General features: G+C 48.2%; 1 protein-coding gene across 1 annotated transcript in view; it reads right to left on the bottom strand.

Moving 5' to 3' along the window:
• LOC149367763 (uncharacterized) overlaps positions 1 to 17,601 on the bottom strand; it is a 105,233-nt gene that overhangs the window by 12,387 nt on the left and 75,245 nt on the right. Inside the window, exon 8 of the mRNA XM_089567410.1 lies at positions 15,213 to 15,424. Coding sequence (XP_089423536.1) covers positions 15,213 to 15,424 — 212 coding nt within the window. The remainder of the gene's footprint in view (positions 1 to 15,212; positions 15,425 to 17,601) is intronic.

The following is a 17,601-nucleotide window of genomic DNA, read 5'->3' as shown; positions in this document are numbered from 1 at the left end:
TAACGATGTAACTTTTACATGAGATTTCGACTTGATTTTATTGGTTATGGTTTATTGGGGGTTTAACGTCCTGAAGAGACTCAGGCTATTAGGGACGCCGTACTGAAGATCTCCAGAAATTTCGATCACCTGCGGTTCTATAACGTGCTATGACAACGCACAGTACACGGGCCTCTAGAATTTTGCCTTTATCCAAATTCGACCGCTGCGGCCAGGATCGAACCTGCCTCTTTAGAATCAGCAGCCGAGTGCCATAAATCACTGGGCCACCGTGGCGGCTGACTTGACTTTATGCCAAAAAAAAAATATGGCAGCAGCTTATGTTTCTAAAGTTATCAAGGCAAGCACCTTATATATCTGTACAGTCGTGCCACTTTAATACTGACACCTTTGTTCCTGATAAAAACTGTCCGCAGAGCAAGTTGTGCATAACAAGTCGTGGTGAAAAACAAAACAACAAAAATTGTTAAGAAAATCTCTGTGATTTCTTTTTCACTTTTTTCTGCAAACGGAGTTAAGTCGATAATGGAAAAATGCTTTGAAATATGAAGTTGAAGTGACATCTTGCTTTCCATTGTAATCAGAAAAGTGGAGTGATCTTGACTGGCCTCGTGGGCCATGGCATCCCTTGTGCCGATCTACCCATGGCTATGAAACTGCATCAACTTAATGATCCCTCGTTTGTTTTTGATGATGATGATGAAGTGTTTGTCTACAGTGCAACTGCTTGATACTCCAATGTATCGCCAGCAGTGCTAACAAGAGGAATTAGAGGCGAGCTCTGCCCTGTAAGTGCTTTTAGTCTACTGTACACTTTATACATATGTGCAAGAATTTACAGAGGAGAAAACGACTGCCAACTTTCCCGTTTGGATACACATCGAGTACGCCTGCCATTTGCTTTAGCGCGCTTGAAACTTAATAAGTCGCCAACTGTAGGATAACAGCGGAATTTTGATCATGCATTATTTTGCTTCTGACGTGCTTTTTTTCCACTATGTGTTCCACCATGGTTGTCGTTTCTTCTGTATTTTACCTGATGTCTGTGGAATGGCTTTCTGTGCAGTGGCTTTAATATCCAGTGTAATCAAGGGTTAATATTCACCTATACCAGAGTCTGTATTTGATGCACAAGGCAATGCTCAGAGTTCCCATAACAACTTCCAGTCAGCAATCTGTTCTTTAAACTTCCTAGTATTATTTACCCTCGATTTATATTTTCTGTGTATTTTAAACAAACGGGAAGGTGGTACCTTTCATAGAGGTTATCAATAACAGCCCCCTGCGAAGCTCCCAAGAGCAATGGAGAGCAAGTAGCGAGGTCTACTGCTTTGTACAGTTCTGTGTAGTATTAAGATATGGTGGTTCTGTTCTATAGAATATGCATGAGCCAGACGACAGTAGTAATTTTTTGGTTAGCGCACCTCGCGAATCGATTCTATCACCTCCGCATAATGGGTGGTGTGCGTTAAAATCGCCAACCAACAGGAACGGCTCCGGAAGCTGGTCAATAAGTTTTTCAAGTTCGTAAACCGACAGGAAATGATCTGGTGGGATATACGAGGAACATGCGGTTATTACTCTGCAGAAAGTTAGGGGTCGTATGCCACTCCATCTAAATCAGTAGCCAGGGAAGGATATCAGAAGGGAATTGAATTCTGAGCCACAAGAGCAACCCCATCCGCTGAGTGGCCACTGCATAGCCTGTCCTTCCGGTGTGTGTGTGTGTGCGCGTGTGCGTGTGCGTGTGCGTGTGCGTGTGTGTCTGTCTGTCTGTCTGTCTGTGTGTCTGTCTGTCTGTGTCTGTCTGTGTGTCTGTCTGTGTGTCTGCGCGTGTGTCTGCGCGTGTGTCTGCGCGTGTGTCTGCGCGTGTGTCTGTGCGTGCGTGTGTGCGTGCGTGCGTGTGTGCGTGCGTGTGTGCGTGCGTGTGTGCGTGCGTGTGTGCGTGTGCGCGCGCGCGTGTGTGCGTGTGTGTGTGTGTGCGTGCGTGCGTGCGTGCGTGCGTGCGTGCGTGTGTGTGTGTGTGTATATATATCAGAGAAGCCAACAACCACAGAAATCAAGGAGCACAGGGGATATATATATAGTGCATTTCCTGTAGGCAACGCATGTTTGGTCGATAGTGCGCAATATTTGATGCATGCCATCCAAGTTCTTAAGTAGCCGTCGGCAGTTCAAGTGAATAATGCTCTCGACAGCCATAGTTCTTAAGAGAGGATGCGAAGACTAGTGGGAGTTATTCAGGTAGCGCCGCCTTTACCAGGCGGCTTGACTGGCAGATGTCTTCTTGGTTTAAGGCGATCTAAGAAACTCTTCCTCTCTCCGGGGGACTCCCTCAGCGTCTCAGACGCTGAAAATCCTGGTGTTACCTCTTTTAGCTTCCGGAGTAGACGCGAAAGCGGCAGTGGGTTTGTCAAAAGCCAGAGACTCCCTCTCATTTGTCTCTGTTTTCCCAGAGGTCTGTGAAAAGTTGACCTCTGGGACATGGAAAGTTGGTGCAGCAGAAGGCTGCTTGGTAAAGGGCCGAGACGGGCGCGCATCAGCGACGCTGTACTGCGTGCCCACCGAGACGAGAGGCCGCCCGGCCTCCCGGCGCGCTGCGTCAGCGTAGGATGCTCCGAAGTTTAGCGAGAGCTCCTTCCGCGCTTCTGACAATGGTATGTTTTCTCTTACTTTGATCTGTATTCCTTTTTTCTCATTTTGAAATGCCTGACATGTCAGTGAGTACGCGGCGTGGGGCCCTTGACAGCTGAGACATTCTGCTCGAGTGGCACTGTAGTTATCAGTTGGGTGCTCATGATCACTGCACTTCGCAAGGGTCAGTTTTCAGCGGCATGTTTTAGATCCCTTGTTGAAGCATCTTCTCAGGTTTTGTACGCAGGGACGGATTTTACATTGAATGAATTCTGCTTTCCCAGCATCTGGTAGACGGGAACTCAAAAATGTCAGGATGATATTGGTGTCATCATCTCTTCACCGTTGCGCCTTATCGTGATGCGGTGAAAGGCAATGGCATCTTTATCCCGGAAGCCTTCAAGCAGGTCTGAATCTGTTTCGTGGATGAGATCGCGTTCTGATATTGTACCTTGTACAGTGTTCTGACTGCGGCGGAAAGGGGGGGGGGGATGGACACCAGGGGGTGAGCGAACTGTTTTTGCTTGAATAAGATGTCTGAGCATACTTTGTGACACTTAGACAAGAAGGTCACCGGATGCGAGTTTTCTTGCAGTATAGTTTTTGCCTATCATTTTATCGAGGGTCCTAGCAGTAACAAACACAGTGTCATGCCGGGAAACCCGCCCGGATTCCAATTCTGCCGGCCGCTAACTTTCTCCTACGAGCGTCCCTTTTGACAAGCCCTGGTGCTGCGCCGCAAGGCACGCGCCCTAACGCTCCCTGACAAGCCACGATGCTGCGCCGTACGGCAGCGGAGTCCTAAGGAGAAGCATCTGCAAGCAACACGCCTGGACCTGTCGCAAGAGGCCAGACAGCGAGGCGCCAGATTCCTTCTCTCTCGGACGCCACCGCGCGCGGCAAAATTTGAAGCGGTTGGCCCGCGCGATCGCTGATTGGTCCTTTCGGACTGCCGTCGAGTGCTGCCTTTGGATTGGCCAGTTCTGAGGGGCCACCGTTCCTCAGGCTATATAAGCCCCAACGCTGCAGCTTGGAAGGGTGTGACGGAGTGACCGAGTGACCGACCCACCGTGAGTCGAGTGCTGCTCACGAGTGGAGTCTGATGGTGTGACGTGCTGGTGTCTCGCTAATCGTCGCTGTGCGAGAACAGTCGCGTTGTGTAGCTCTCGGCCCCCGTGCCGATGTTGAACTATATTATGCCCTGTACATAATGTATAAAGCATTTTCTTAGTCTCACCGACGCCTGACTCGGAGTCTTCGCTACCGCTAAGAGAGCTGGCAACGCTCAGTCACGAAACGGGTGGCGAGCGCAACGGGACCAACTCTATGGCACAACATTGGATGGCAGCTATGGGATCGACCGACATCAGCTACCTCGGCGCGGTGAGTGCCTGAAGTTTTCCTCGAACGCCAGACTTTCTCTAACACAGGTTATAGTAGCTTAGAGAAAGAATTGGTGTAGCATTGTGTCAACCTTCTGTGTTTCAAGCCTAGGAAGAGTGTTTTGAAAACCAAGGGATGCTGAAGGGGTAAACAAGGCAGTGTGAGAAATGCTTGCGCGTGTCTAACTAATAGTGATATAGTAGTGTACGGCAAGTAGTTTCTAAAAAGGCAAACAGCAAGAGCCAGTGTGAACGATGGAGAGTTACAAGGTTAAAGAACTTCTCCAAATTTGTGAGGAGTTGGGCATTGATTTGGGCTCAACAAAAAGAAAGAAAGCGATCCTTGAGGTCATGAGGACTGCGGACGTGACGGCTGAGGAAGCCGAAGAGGCCTGGGCTGATATCAATGAAAGGCGTGAACGGGAGGAAAAGAGAGAAAAGGAACGTCGCGAGGAGGAGATGCGGGAGCGCCAGGCGCTTAGAGAGCACGAGGTTAAAATGTAAGAGCTGGAGCTCCGAAAATCCTCGCCAGCGCCTAGTCTTGCTTCGACGACGGTTCCCTCTAACACTCCAAAAATACGCGACCAACTGCCGCCCTTTGTAGTCGGCGAGGATATGGCTAAATACCTCGTTAAATTTGAGCATGTGTGCGAACGGAATGACATTGAGCGATCCCTCTGGGCACAGAATCTGTTAGCCTTGCTTCCCGGGGAGGCATCGGACGTGATAACTTGCTTATCGAAAGAGGCGTTTGAGAGCTACAGTGATGTGAAAGAAGCGCTATTGCGAAAGTACAAACTGTCGCCCGAAGCTTTCCGGCAGAGGTTCCGGTATGCACAGAAGGGCAGGGAGTCACATGTTGACTTCGCGTTTCGTCTAAAAGCCGACCTGGTTGAATGGCTGAAAGGCGAAGAGGTTTACGACGACCGCGATAAAGTCGTCGAATGCATCGCGTTAGAACAGTTCTACCGTTGCATTGATGAGGATGTCAAGCTCTGGCTGCAAGATAGGCTAAAGGAGGTTAAGCTAGACAAGGCAGCAGAATTAGCTGGAGAGTATTACCTCCGCCGCAGCTTGCACAGCAGGGCAGTGCGTGTAGAAAAAGCAGATAAGAGAGACGGGTTTTCAAGGAAGCCCGACGAACGGAAGCAAATCACGCGTCGCGAGTTTCGGAAAGACGAGTCCCTTACCAAAGAAACTGTGAAGGAAGGGCAGAATGCATCTCAGAATGCTAGCGACGGTCTCAAGCAGCGAAACAATGCGACGCGTTCTTTTGAAAAACGGAAGCCGTTAATCTGCTACAACTGCAAAAAGCAAGGGCACATCGCGGCGAACTGCCAAGAGAAAGTTGCTTTTGCAACGATACGGGAAACAAACAAAAACATGCGACTGTTGGAGCCCTACATGCAGGAAATTAAAGTAAACGGCAAGAAGTGCAGAACACTTCGGGACTCGGCAGCAACTATGGACGTCGTCCACCCGTCTTTCGTCTCCTCTAGTGACTTTACAGGAGAATGCGCTTGGATACGGCAAGTGGCCGAGGATGAGTGTGTCTGCTTACCGATCGCAGCGGTCATCATTGAAGGAGAGTTTGGAAAACTTAACACAGAAGCCGCTGTGTCTGCCGCCCTTCCGGAGCACTTTCCCTACCTGTTCTCAAATAGCTCGGAGCAGATGCTGAAGGATCAGGGCAAATGATTCTTTGCCGACGTGGCGTACATGGCCCTCACGCGATCCAAAGCGCGCCAACTGTCGAGGGAACTGGACTTTGAGTCGGTGAACGAACAGCCGTGCGGCACGCGGAGCGATCAAGGTAACTTGAGTGGCGGGCAGACACGGGAGATGCAGAGCTCGGAGACTGGCTTGGGAGAGCGTGGTTTGGACGAGACTGAGAGGGATACGTGCACTGCTAGCCGCGATCTAGACACGACGCCGCAGTTAGGCGACGCGGGCTCCATACTCGCTCCAGTTTCCGCCGGCTGGCAGGAGCTGGCCGCCGTTGAAAAGGAAACGCTCATTCGCGAGCAGCAGCAAGATTGCTCAATAGCCGATCTGATGAAGAGCGTCAGACTGGGAGTGGAGAAAAAGAGGGTTTCATTTTACGAGAGATCTGGCTTATTGTATCGCTGCTACACCGATAAGCAGGGTCGCAAATATGAGCAGATTTTGATCCCTCGAAAATATCGCTGTCAGTTACTGGAACTCGCGCACGAAAATGCGAGGGCAGGGCATCTTGGCTTAAAAAAGACCAAGGCTAGATTGGCTCAGGAGTTTTATTGGCCGTATTGTTGGAAGGATGTCGAACAATTCGTGCGATCTTGCGAAACCTGCCAGAGAGTGGGCAAATCCACTGACAAGTGGAAGGCGCCGATGAAGTTAGTGCCAGTCATAACAGAACCTTTTCGGCGACTGGTAATTGATATTGTAGGTCCTCTGCCAGAATCAACGAACGGGTGTAGGTATGTTCTGACGGCCCTGTGCGTCGCGACCAAGTTCCCGGAGGCGGTACCACTTAAGGAGCTAAATTCTTCCCAGGTCGTGGACGCTCTGCTCTCAATGTTCGCACGCGTCGGGTTCCCTTCTGAGATCCAGTGCGACAATGGCAGCGTCTTCACCAGCTGCCTAACTTCTACCTTTTTGGAAAGATGCGGCATTAAAGTGGTGCACAGTTCTATCCATCACCCGCAATCTAATCCAGTAGAGCGAATGCATTCGGTGCTGAAGCGCATATTGAGAGCCCTGTGCTTTGAGCGTCGCTGTGACTGGGAGGCCTGCATTCCCGCCGCTATGTTCGCCTTGAGGTCTGCTCCCCATGAGAGCACAGGCTTTAGCCCCGCGGAGCTCGTGTATGGCCGAAGCCTTAGAACTCCGCTGCGCATGTTGCGAGAGTGTTGGGAAGGCAGTGATGACGACCCAAATGTAGTCTCCTACGTCCTCGACCTTCTTCAGAGGCTCGGGAAAACAAAAGATATTGTAGAGAGGCACATGAAGGCGGCGCAAATCTTGTCAAAGGGATATTACGACAAGTCAGCAAAAAAACGCACCTTCGAAGTGGGTAGTCAAGTGATGTTGCTGCGTCCGTCGAAGAAAAACAAGCTCGAGGTTCACTGGGAAGGACCCGCGAAGGTTGTATCGAAGCTTTCCGATACCAACTACGAAGTGAAATTAGGGAGACGGCCCAACAAAATTTATCACAGCAACTTGATGAAGCCCTACATTCAGCGTCACGCGATTGTAAGCATGACGATAAATGCTGCCGATGAGGAAGGGGCGGAAATCCTGACGACAGCTGACATGAAAGATTGTGGTTTAGAGCTAATGTTAGAACAGCTGACTTTGGACGCGCGTCTAAGTACCACCCAAAAGGAGGATTTAAAGGGAATAGTTTCCGAGTTTAAGGAGGTTTTTTCGAACCGTCCCGGAAAGACCACGGTCTTAGAGCACGACATCGAGCTAACATCTGAGCAACCGATCCGCAGTAAACCGTATCGTTGTTCACCCCTGCAGAAAAAAATCATGGCTGAGGAGATTCAGCGCATGCGTGACTTGGGGGTTATAGTGCCAAGTGAGAGCGACTACACATCGCCCCTGATACTTGTCCAGGTTCCGGGAAAGGATCCGAGGCCATGCGTCGATTATCGGCGTCTGAACGCGATCACCCGAGATCAGACATATCCGATACCGAACCTAGAAGAAAGAGTGGAGACGGTGTCGAAGTCAAATTATATATCTACGCTGGACCTCGTGCGAGGCTATTGGCAAGTACCCCTTACGGAACGGGCTAGCCGTTGCGCCGCGTTCGTTTCCCCGTTCGGAACCTTCCGCCCACTCATGCTGAGCTTCGGACTTAAAAACGCGCCGTATTGTTTCTCTAGCCTGATGGACAGAGTGCTTCATGGTTTGGGCGAGTTTGCATCGCCATACCTCGACGATGTTGCCATCTTTTCGGACACTTGGGAAGAACATCTCGAGCACTTGCGAGTTGTATTGTGCAGGTTGAAAGAGGCAGGCCTCACTGTGAAACCAGCTAAATGTCACCTAGGTTGCGGTGAGGTGACTTATTTGGGCCATGTGGTGGGGCGCGGCCGGCGTAGACCTTCCGACATCAAGGTAGCCGCTATTGTAAACTATCCCCGGCCAACCACTAAGACGGATATAAGGGCTTTTTTAGGTTTAGCTGGATATTACCAACACTATGTGAGAGACTACTCTGACCTTGCCAGCCCGCTAACAGACGCGCTTCGAAAATCGGAGCCCGTTAAGGTGACGTGGGACTCGAAGAAAGAAAATGCGTTCCAAATGTTGAAACAAGCATTGAGCCATAAGCCGGTTCTAACGGCGCCAGACTTTTTGAAAGGTTTCATCATTCAATGTGACGCGAGTGATCGCGGAATGGGAGCGGTGCTATGCCAAGAAGATGCTAGTGGTCATGAACGACCAATTTTGTATTTGAGTCGAAAACTAAGTTGTAGGGAAGAGGCATACAGCACCTCTGAAAAAGAGTGCGCCTGCCTTGTGTGGGCAGTTCAGAAGCTGGCTTGTTATGTCTCCGGTTCTAAGTTTGTTGTGTAAACGGACCATTGCCCCCTAACCTGGTTAAGTAACATGTCGTCTAAAAGCGGCCGTTTGCTGAGGTGGAGCATGACCCTCCAGCAGCACAATCTGGTTGTCCGCTATAAGAAGGGAAGGTTGAACGCGAACGCCGATGCTCTAAGTCGTGCATTCTAGGCCTCGCTTCCTTCAGTGACCTCCTCGTTACTTACCTTCTCTCGCTTTGCAGCAAACTATCATGTTCGAAGGAAGAAAGGGGCAAAAATGAATGACCTCATTTGCTTCCTCAGTAGTGTGTTTTCGGTCCAAATGATTTCAATGGGACCAATCTGATTTTCATTATTATTGTTGATTATTAAGTGCTCCTGCTATTTTGATGTGTTGATACTTTGCAAAATGGTTGTTTGAACCTTGTGTACCAGATCGTACACATGCCTCTTGTTGCAGCGGGAATAAATGGGGACATCAATTTAGTTAGGTTAATTTGGATTATGGCTTCGTCTGGTGTTTGATGGGAGACAGAGGGCACTTGCTTGTGTTGGGTGTTGCCTTTTGCCGGTCGGTTTTGTAGTCTGCAGAACGACCAACCATGACCAGTGGCGAGAAGCAAGGGGATCGGAACGACCTCAGCGAAGCTGGTCGAGGTGCCTTGGCGACAACGAGGTCAACAGAGCTCCTGGCCTGCGAGTGGGACCTGGTGCTCGTGAAGTTACCTGGACTGGACGTGAACTTGGAAGAGCCTGACGAAGATGCGCGCCTGGCATCCGAGCCACGTGGAAGCAGCTCGTCTTCCCGGCGCCTTATCTGATGGCGGGGATGCTGTCATGCCGGGAAACCCGCCCGGATTCCAATTCTGCCGGCCGCTAACTTTCTCCTACGAGCGTCCCTTTTGACAAGCCCTGGTGCTGCGCCGCAAGGCACGCGCCCTAACGCTCCCTGACAAGCCACGATGCTGCGCCGTACGGCAGCGGAGTCCTAAGGAGAAGCATCTGCAAGCAACACACCTGGACCTGTCGCAAGAGGCCAGACAGCGAGGCGCCAGATTCCTTCTCTCCCGGACGCCACCGCGCGCGGCAAAATTTGAAGCGGTTGGCCCGCGCGATCGCTGATTGGTCCTTTCGGACTGCCGTCGAGTGCTGCCTTTGGATTGGCCAGTTCTGAGGGGCCACCGTTCCTCAGGCTATATAAGCCCCAACGCTGCAGCTTGGAAGGGTGTGACGGAGTGACCGAGTGACCGACCCACCGTGAGTCGAGTGCTGCTCACGAGTGGAGTCTGATGGTGTGACGTGCTGGTGTCTCGCTAATCGTCGCTGTGCGAGAACAGTCGCGTTGTGTAGCTCTCGGCCCCCGTGCCGATGTTGAACTATATTATGCCCTGTACATAATGTATAAAGCATTTTCTTAGTCTCACCGACGCCTGACTCGGAGTCTTCGCTACCGCTAAGAGAGCTGGCAACGCTCAGTCACGAAACGGGTGGCGAGCGCAACGGGACCAACTCTATGGCACAACAACAGACATTCCGACCACCGGGTCATCGACAAGGGAGTGGATGATCAGTAAACGAGGAAAATGTTGACAGTCAGGTAAGGTTCTTGCAAAACTCATCAGTGCAGTTCCTTTTCAGGGACCAATCAGGTTTTTTTTTCGAAGAAGAATTGCTGATTCAATATGGGTATACTGATGGTTCGTAAAATGTCGCTTGTGTGTTTCCGTATTATTCACAGGAAGGTCCCGGAGCCCCCCGACTGGCCTGAGCTTGACCATGGCCCCGACCGCCGCAGTTCCTAGTTTCTACCCTTCACCTTAAAATCTTTCACCACGGTGAGGATTACAGGAATCTTATTTCCTTCAAAACGTCATTAAACTGCCCACACGCGTAACTCCCTCGTCAGCAACAATGCTTGACCTGTTAATTGTCAGCAAGTCGACTGTACTTATATCGGCAGGAGTCATTGACAGTACCCTCAGTGACAATCTTCTAGTTTACGCAATTTGTACTTATGATGTCACACAAACTAACCCTAGCATGAAAATACAAAAGAAAATGCAGCATATTAATTGTGACACGTTAGATACTTTCAGAAGTGCTGTTATCAAGTTTGACTGGGGGCCTGTACTGAAATATATAAATGCTGATGAAGCATTCCATTTTTTCTTAGAACAGTTCATTTTAATTTATAGAGAATGTTTTCCATACAAGACAGTTAAAGCAGCTAAAAAGGCTCGCAAGCCCTGGGTCACGGCCCATATTCTTGAATGATTTCAAAGAAAAACAAACTGTATCAGAAATTCCTTAAAAGTCGCGACTCAGAAGACTTCTTAGTCTTCAAACGACATCGGAATAAACTAAATGCTGTCCTAAAGAAAGCGAGAAATGACTATCACATCAACCTATTTTATGGCATCAAAGATCAGAAGATCGATTGGAAAAGACTAAACACACTGTTGTGTAAGGAGCAGTCTAATGTGCCTAGCAGTTTAATTATTGATAACGAAACATTTACCGGTAAAGACCTAGCTGAGAAATTCAATGACTACTTCGTTTCGCTTGCAGATTCTGCACATGATCCTAGTGCTATTGATTACATAGGCAATTATAAGTCCAATACTCTCTTCTTTACTTCGTGTGACGACACGTAGGTACTGTCAGCCTTCAGGCGTATGAAGGTTAGTAAATGTGAAGACCCATTTGGAATTAAAATGCAACCAGTTATGCATGTTATAGATATTATTTCTCCAGTTTTAGCTCACATTTATAACTTAGCTCTAGATACAGGTGTATTTCCTTCTGAAATGAAAAAGGCAAAAGTGATTGTCTTACACAAGGCGGTTCTAAAGGTGTTCTAAATAATTACCGGCCTATATCTATTTTGCCAATATTTTCCAAGGGCTTAGAGCGAATAATTTTTGTACGCCTGTCTGATTTCCTTCAAAAATATAATGTCATTACAATGAAACAGTTCGGATTTAGGCAGCACTCATCTACAGAACTGGCACTGCTCCGACAAAAAGAATTCATTCTCACGAACATCGAGAACAAAATGATCACTTTAGGAATATTTGTGGACTTCTCAAAAGCCTTTGGCAGAATAAATCATACTACCCTTCTCTTAAAACTTTCTGCATACGGTATTAGGGATAAGATGCTTAATTTAATTTCCAATTACCTCAGTAACCGCGAACAGTTTGTCACTGTTGATAATTTTCACTCTGCTTACAGGCCTCTTAAACATGGAGTTCCCCTGGGAAGCTTACTGTGTCCGCTGCTATTCAATATATATATTAACGATCTAATAAATATAGATAAAGAAGTTTAATATGTAATGTATGCAGACGACACCACTTTCTTTTTAACTGGATCAGACGTAAATGGCTTAGTGGCGAAAGGAAATGAAGTCTTGGATAAACTGCATCTGTGGTCTATCAAAAATTCTCTCTTAGTTAACTCAAGTAAAACAAAAGCTGTATTTTTCAGAGCCAAAAACACGAATTATAACATAGAAAATCCTCTGAGATTGGGGTGAATGACATAGAAATAGCTAAGGTAGTCAAATCCCTGGGTGTTTACTTTAATGAATACATGCTGTGGGATGCTCATATTGAGCATCTACAGACCAAGTTGTCTCGTACAGTCGGAATTCTTAGAAAACTCCAATATATGCTACCTGAGAAAACCAAGCTTCTTTTCTATATAGCACTGTTCGAATCCAATATAAAATATTCTATCTTAATCTGGGGCAGCACTACAGCCACCAATAGAAACAAGCTGTTAACGGTACAAAAAACCGCTCTGAAAGCAATAGCAAATGTGCCTTCTTTTTCGTCTTCTGGGCCTTTATACTCAAAATATAATATAATTAAAGTTTCCTCGTTTTATGATTTGCGCCTCCTCCAACTGTAGAAATCATTGTCCGAACGTCGAATGCCGTTCTTAGAAGAAACTATCAATTTACGCGAAAATACGCACTCCCATCTAACTCGCCATCATGAAGTTTGGTATGTTCCACGTCCTCGCACTAATTACGGATTTCAAACACTAAATTACAACTTACCTGCTTTGCTTAATCAATTTCGCCTACCCAGCTCTTCCGTTCGTTTACCTTCGAACCAGCAGATGAAAACTTTATTTTTATAATATTTGCTAGCCTTGCCTTTGCGATACCTTGATTGTTGGAATGTGTTTGCTTTAAAATGCCTTTTCTTTTTGTATGTGATGTAAGATATATTATGTTCAATGCTTTTCCGGTTGCGGATAAACCGCACATTCTTATTTTCTCGATTTCTTTTTTGCTATGTTCAAATTGTGAACTAAGTGCTTTGTATGTTTGTATGTATGTTTTATATGATTTCATTATCCCTGCCGCCGATGTAGTTCAGGGGAAGGGAACGTTGTCAAGCCGCAATATTGCGGCTTTTTTTTCCCTCCTCCTGAGCCATGTGATTTTCCTTACATGTCTGGAATAAAGTTGACTTGACTTGGTATAGGGGCTAAGGGTCAGTGGTGACGCCAAGCAGCAAACTAGCTAGCCTTGTTACAAGGCCTTACCGGGAAAGGTATATTCGCTGCATACTGGTTCAAATACTCAGCCATTAATATGGCTTACAGTGAAGCATGGTTTCACCTTTTAATCCTTATACACCCACCCACAACCAAGCATATTTAGAACAGAACATCGCCTTAGCGTTACCGTCTTCTATGTTACTTGTTTTCAAATCCCTTTTGCAGTATCAGCTGGTCATTCTAACGCCACATGACACAAACGTAACTTCGCTAAGATCCTCGGATAAGTCCAGACCTGAGCTGTTCTTTTTATTCTCTCAAACTATTCTTGAAGCTACAGTGTCACCGCACTAAAGGTGAATCTGAAAATTTCTTTGTCTCGTGCACAAACTGCAGCTTTTTTTACTCTTTACCGTGACATAACCAACTAGTCTGTTCCAACTCGTGGTTCCTTCTGCACAACCCGCACAAGCACCGTTGTGCCTCAGTCAGATTATGCCACTGCATTTCAAGATTCCCTTTAGTTTGCGTTTCGACCGTTTAAAATCACTCCAATGTGCTATTTTGAATAACTGAATAATAATTTAAAGCACGCAATCTTAGCTATATTAAAAATGGGATTATCCCAGTTTTAATGAAGGACAGCTGTTAGTAGAACAGTGTGCTGAGCGGCTACTTGGTACGACATTATAAAAACGATAACTGCGCAAAAAGAACGCTAAAAGAGTCTGCGCTTATCCCGTGATCATGTTCTCTCTTTTCCCATGCCTTTTTGAGCAGTTCTTGTTTTTATAAGGTTTTTAGAAGCCTGCACTGCAGCCTGGCTTGTTCAAGTCACTGTGATTGTCCTGATCGAGAATTCACAACAAGAATCGCGTCGTCGCCCTGAAATCGCTATTGTAGGTTTGGGGGCAACATAACTTTTCAGTAAGTTTTAAAGCACAGTACCCTTAGGAACCGCGATCAAAATCTCTGAAGGATACGTAGCAGAAACAACCTCGTGTGCTCGCTTCGGTTGCGATCACTGCAACGAATGCAACTAGCTGCACAAAGCTAAATTCATTTCAGCATTCGAGAAAACACCGCGTGCGTACTGAGCTTTCACAGATGCACTTCCGCTGCCCTGACGGAAACACTTTCACTACGCGGACAATTGTCACTGTGCTGTTCCGCTTATGCACGTAAATTCACTGTGAGCAGTTGTTACTCGCCGTTGCTCATGGTGATTAAAACTCATTGAAATTGTAGCAAGTCGGAATCTTTCAAAGTGCGCAAGGAGGGGCGAGCTTTCGAGCACCTCTCCCCTGAGGTCATGTGACCAAAGTAGGTCTGGGTGGTGAAGGCAGTGCAGAGGCTGCTGGAACAAACTCCCTCGGTCTTGTCCCGGGGGCAGGTACTCGTGACCGAGTTAGGCCTGGCCATACGCGGAGTTAGCGTGGCCGTTCTATGGCGGGGTAAGGAGGCGGACGGAGGGGGGGGGGTGATGCAGGTATTACCTGTAAGCAGCGGACCAGGGGCTGTCATCTGAATTTTTACACTTTGTAGATCTGCTCTAGTCTCTTACAACTCATCCCATCAGCAGCCCATGAGGTTGTTCTGCTGTGACATCACGACTGACGAAGAGTGCACAGCAGTTAACAAGGACCAGTTACAGCGGACATGGAAAGAAAAAGGAACAATAAGACGCCTAAGCGCTGCGCTGTTCGAATTTCTTTTCATCATCTTTTTACTTGGGTAGTAGTAGCGTAAGCACTTTCCCGTTCTCCATGATTCATTCTAAGATGGCTCTAACGTCTTTTTCTTGCCATCCAGGTAAAAACGCGATGAAAAAAATCGAGCAGCGAAGCGCGTAGGTGCCGAGTTCGATTCACTTTTCATCGCGATTGTGGATCATGCAAAAGCTTATAAATAAGTGCTTCCCATGAAAGGCAATAAAAAGGTGGCATTGGTACGCCTGAAGTGAAGGGACACATGCCTTAAGCGAACGCACACAAAATGCACATCGGCGGCTGTCGATTGTTTACTCGGCGTGTTTCCTGCAATGTGAGCAGCCATGCTAAACAAATGTGATGGCCACATCAAGCCGAAAGTGCATTGAAGAAATATTTGATAGACACCTGCACATCAAACATAAGCCGCCTACCAGAGTCATGGCGTTCAGTCCAACTTCATCACTAGGCCACTGGGTCACATCGATGGACGTAAGCGTGTAGCTGCTCTGCAGAACCGTGGCCAACTTTTGCAAAATCAGTGCGTCTTCTTCGTCGGCCAGGGCCAGTTCCAGGCTATGCAGGCGCTGACTGCGCGCAACCCAGTCGCAAAGCACTTGCGCGTCTTCCTCGCTCACAGAAAACCCTGCGAGGACGCGGAAGAACTTGTTGTTGGTCAATTTTTGAAAGAGCACCAAGGAAAATTAAACCACAGTTAGCCTGCCACTCAGTTAAACGCTTAGAGGTACTACAAATTAGCTGAAAAAAGGCGCAAACCACAAAACAAATGCACTAATAAACGAAGATAGAAGGAAGAGGAAAAGGAAAATCAAACTCACGCAGTGCAGATTTTTTAGGGGGAAATGGTGCGCCGTTTTCTGCTTTGGTTTGGTTTGGTTTGTGGGGTTTAACGTCCCAAAGCGACTAAGGCTATGAGAGACGCCGTAGTGGAGGGCTCCGGAAATTTCGACCACCTGGGGTTCTTTAACGTGCACTGACATCGCACAGTACACGGGCCTCTAGAATTTCTCCTCCAAAGAAATTCTAACCGCCGCGGCCGGGATCGAACCCGCGTCTTTTGGGACAGCAGCCGAGCACCATAACCGGTGAGCCACCGCGGCGGCTGGTGCGCCGTTTTCTCAGGTATTAATGGGCAATTTTCGTCGCATTAATAGGGACCAGAACTGCGATTAAGATATGCGTTCATGCTCCCTGCCTTGAAGACGGAGCCAGCGTTACAAGAAACTTGAGGGGACACTTAAGCTCTCCTTGAAGGGTATTCCGCGATAGCATTTATAGGTTCCTTCACTTACCGGCGGTCCTCTTTCCTTATCGCTTCTCAGGCAGGGCAGTTCTCTACTTAACGTGCATAGATCGCGGAAGGTCGTAACTGGCACAGTGGTGCAATTGCTAAGCGATGTACTATCGCGCTCACTAAAACTTGCAACCCGCGAGCGTGTGGCTGCAGCGTTTTCGGAAGCATGGTGGGGCCGACAAGCGGCGCGTTTGAAAGCTAAGTGGAAACGATTCTGCTGTTCCATCAGCCAGGAGCATACCCCGCGTCCTCTCTTTGATTCTCACAGGCGCCGGCCGTCTAGCCTTGCACAGGTGTGGTTTTATGGTGGGGCCGACGTTTTATGCTAAGGCCGGTGGCGTAATTATGAGCTGAAGCAGTGAGCTACGAGAGCGAGCAGTCGCAGGAAGACCTGTAATTAATTCAGCGACATAAAACACCCCTGTACGAACAGTTCTATTTGTCAGAACGAAAAGTAAACAAATGAGGCGGAACGATGACCGTCGTTCGAAGAAAAGAAATAAAAACAGGCTGAAGACGCCTAATAGCGGGTCATGCTTCCATGAGCGCTGATCATTTCACGCATCCTCGACGGAAGGGACGCATAGAGGGCATCAACGTAGCTCGTGTCCGCTCGGACAGCATGCCACGCTGCTTGGATGGCGATCCACAAGTCGTCGTGAGATGCGCTGTGGAAGCCTTGCTTGCATAATGTGCTCTTCATTCGACACCTGAAATGTTCAATAATATTAACGTTCGCACCCTTAGGGATCCATGAAGCTTGGGTACACCACGTTCGTGTAGCAATGTCATGACCCGCCTTGCTGTGTGGATGGGGGATAGATCTTGCTAACAAAAAGAAGTTTTCGTCGGGAAACGGGCCATCCAAGACATAAGGAATCGTTGTGCAGTTCAAGATCTCACAATACTTTTCGCTGGTCAGGAAGCCTTCAATTCGGACCAATGGAACCAGTCCTTCCCCAGACATGATTCCTCATACGTTTGCAGCCGTCCTGCCGCTTGCAGCTACACCCTGAATATATTCTTGATCATAGCGAGCGTTGTCAGGCCGTGCCGTGTCTGGTCCCAGATGGTGGTGAAGGTCGACTCATCTGAAAAGACGACCGTTTCCCACTGGTCAACACTCCAGCCACTGTGCTCACTGGCGAAATGGAGGCGGGCCGCTTTGTTCTGCTGCGTCAGTCGTGGCTTCTGCACAGCCAGCCAGTTCTTTAGATAGCCTTCGGCCAGCTGTCTCCTCACTGTGGAAATGGGAGCCGAAAGCCTTGCAGCATCGGAGAAATCTTGCGCGGTGCCAAACGAGAGAGCGTAAGCAGCCCCGATCAAAACTTCATCTTCTGTCGCTGTAGTTGCCCGCGGGCGTCGGTTATGTGGAGCATCTGAAATGCGGCATCCCTTTCGATATGCTTGCACCGTACGGTTGACTGTGTGTGCTGACCACCACGTCATATCTGCCATATCTGCCATTGTGCGCTGAGTGTAGGACCTCAGGGAAAGTTCTGAGATCC

Source organism: Amblyomma mixtum, chromosome 1, assembly GCF_055824585.1.
Source record: "Amblyomma mixtum isolate Tamu chromosome 1, ASM5582458v1, whole genome shotgun sequence".
Classification (NCBI taxonomy): Eukaryota; Metazoa; Arthropoda; class Arachnida; order Ixodida; family Ixodidae; genus Amblyomma; species Amblyomma mixtum.
This window is presented reverse-complemented; position numbering and strand designations above follow the sequence as displayed.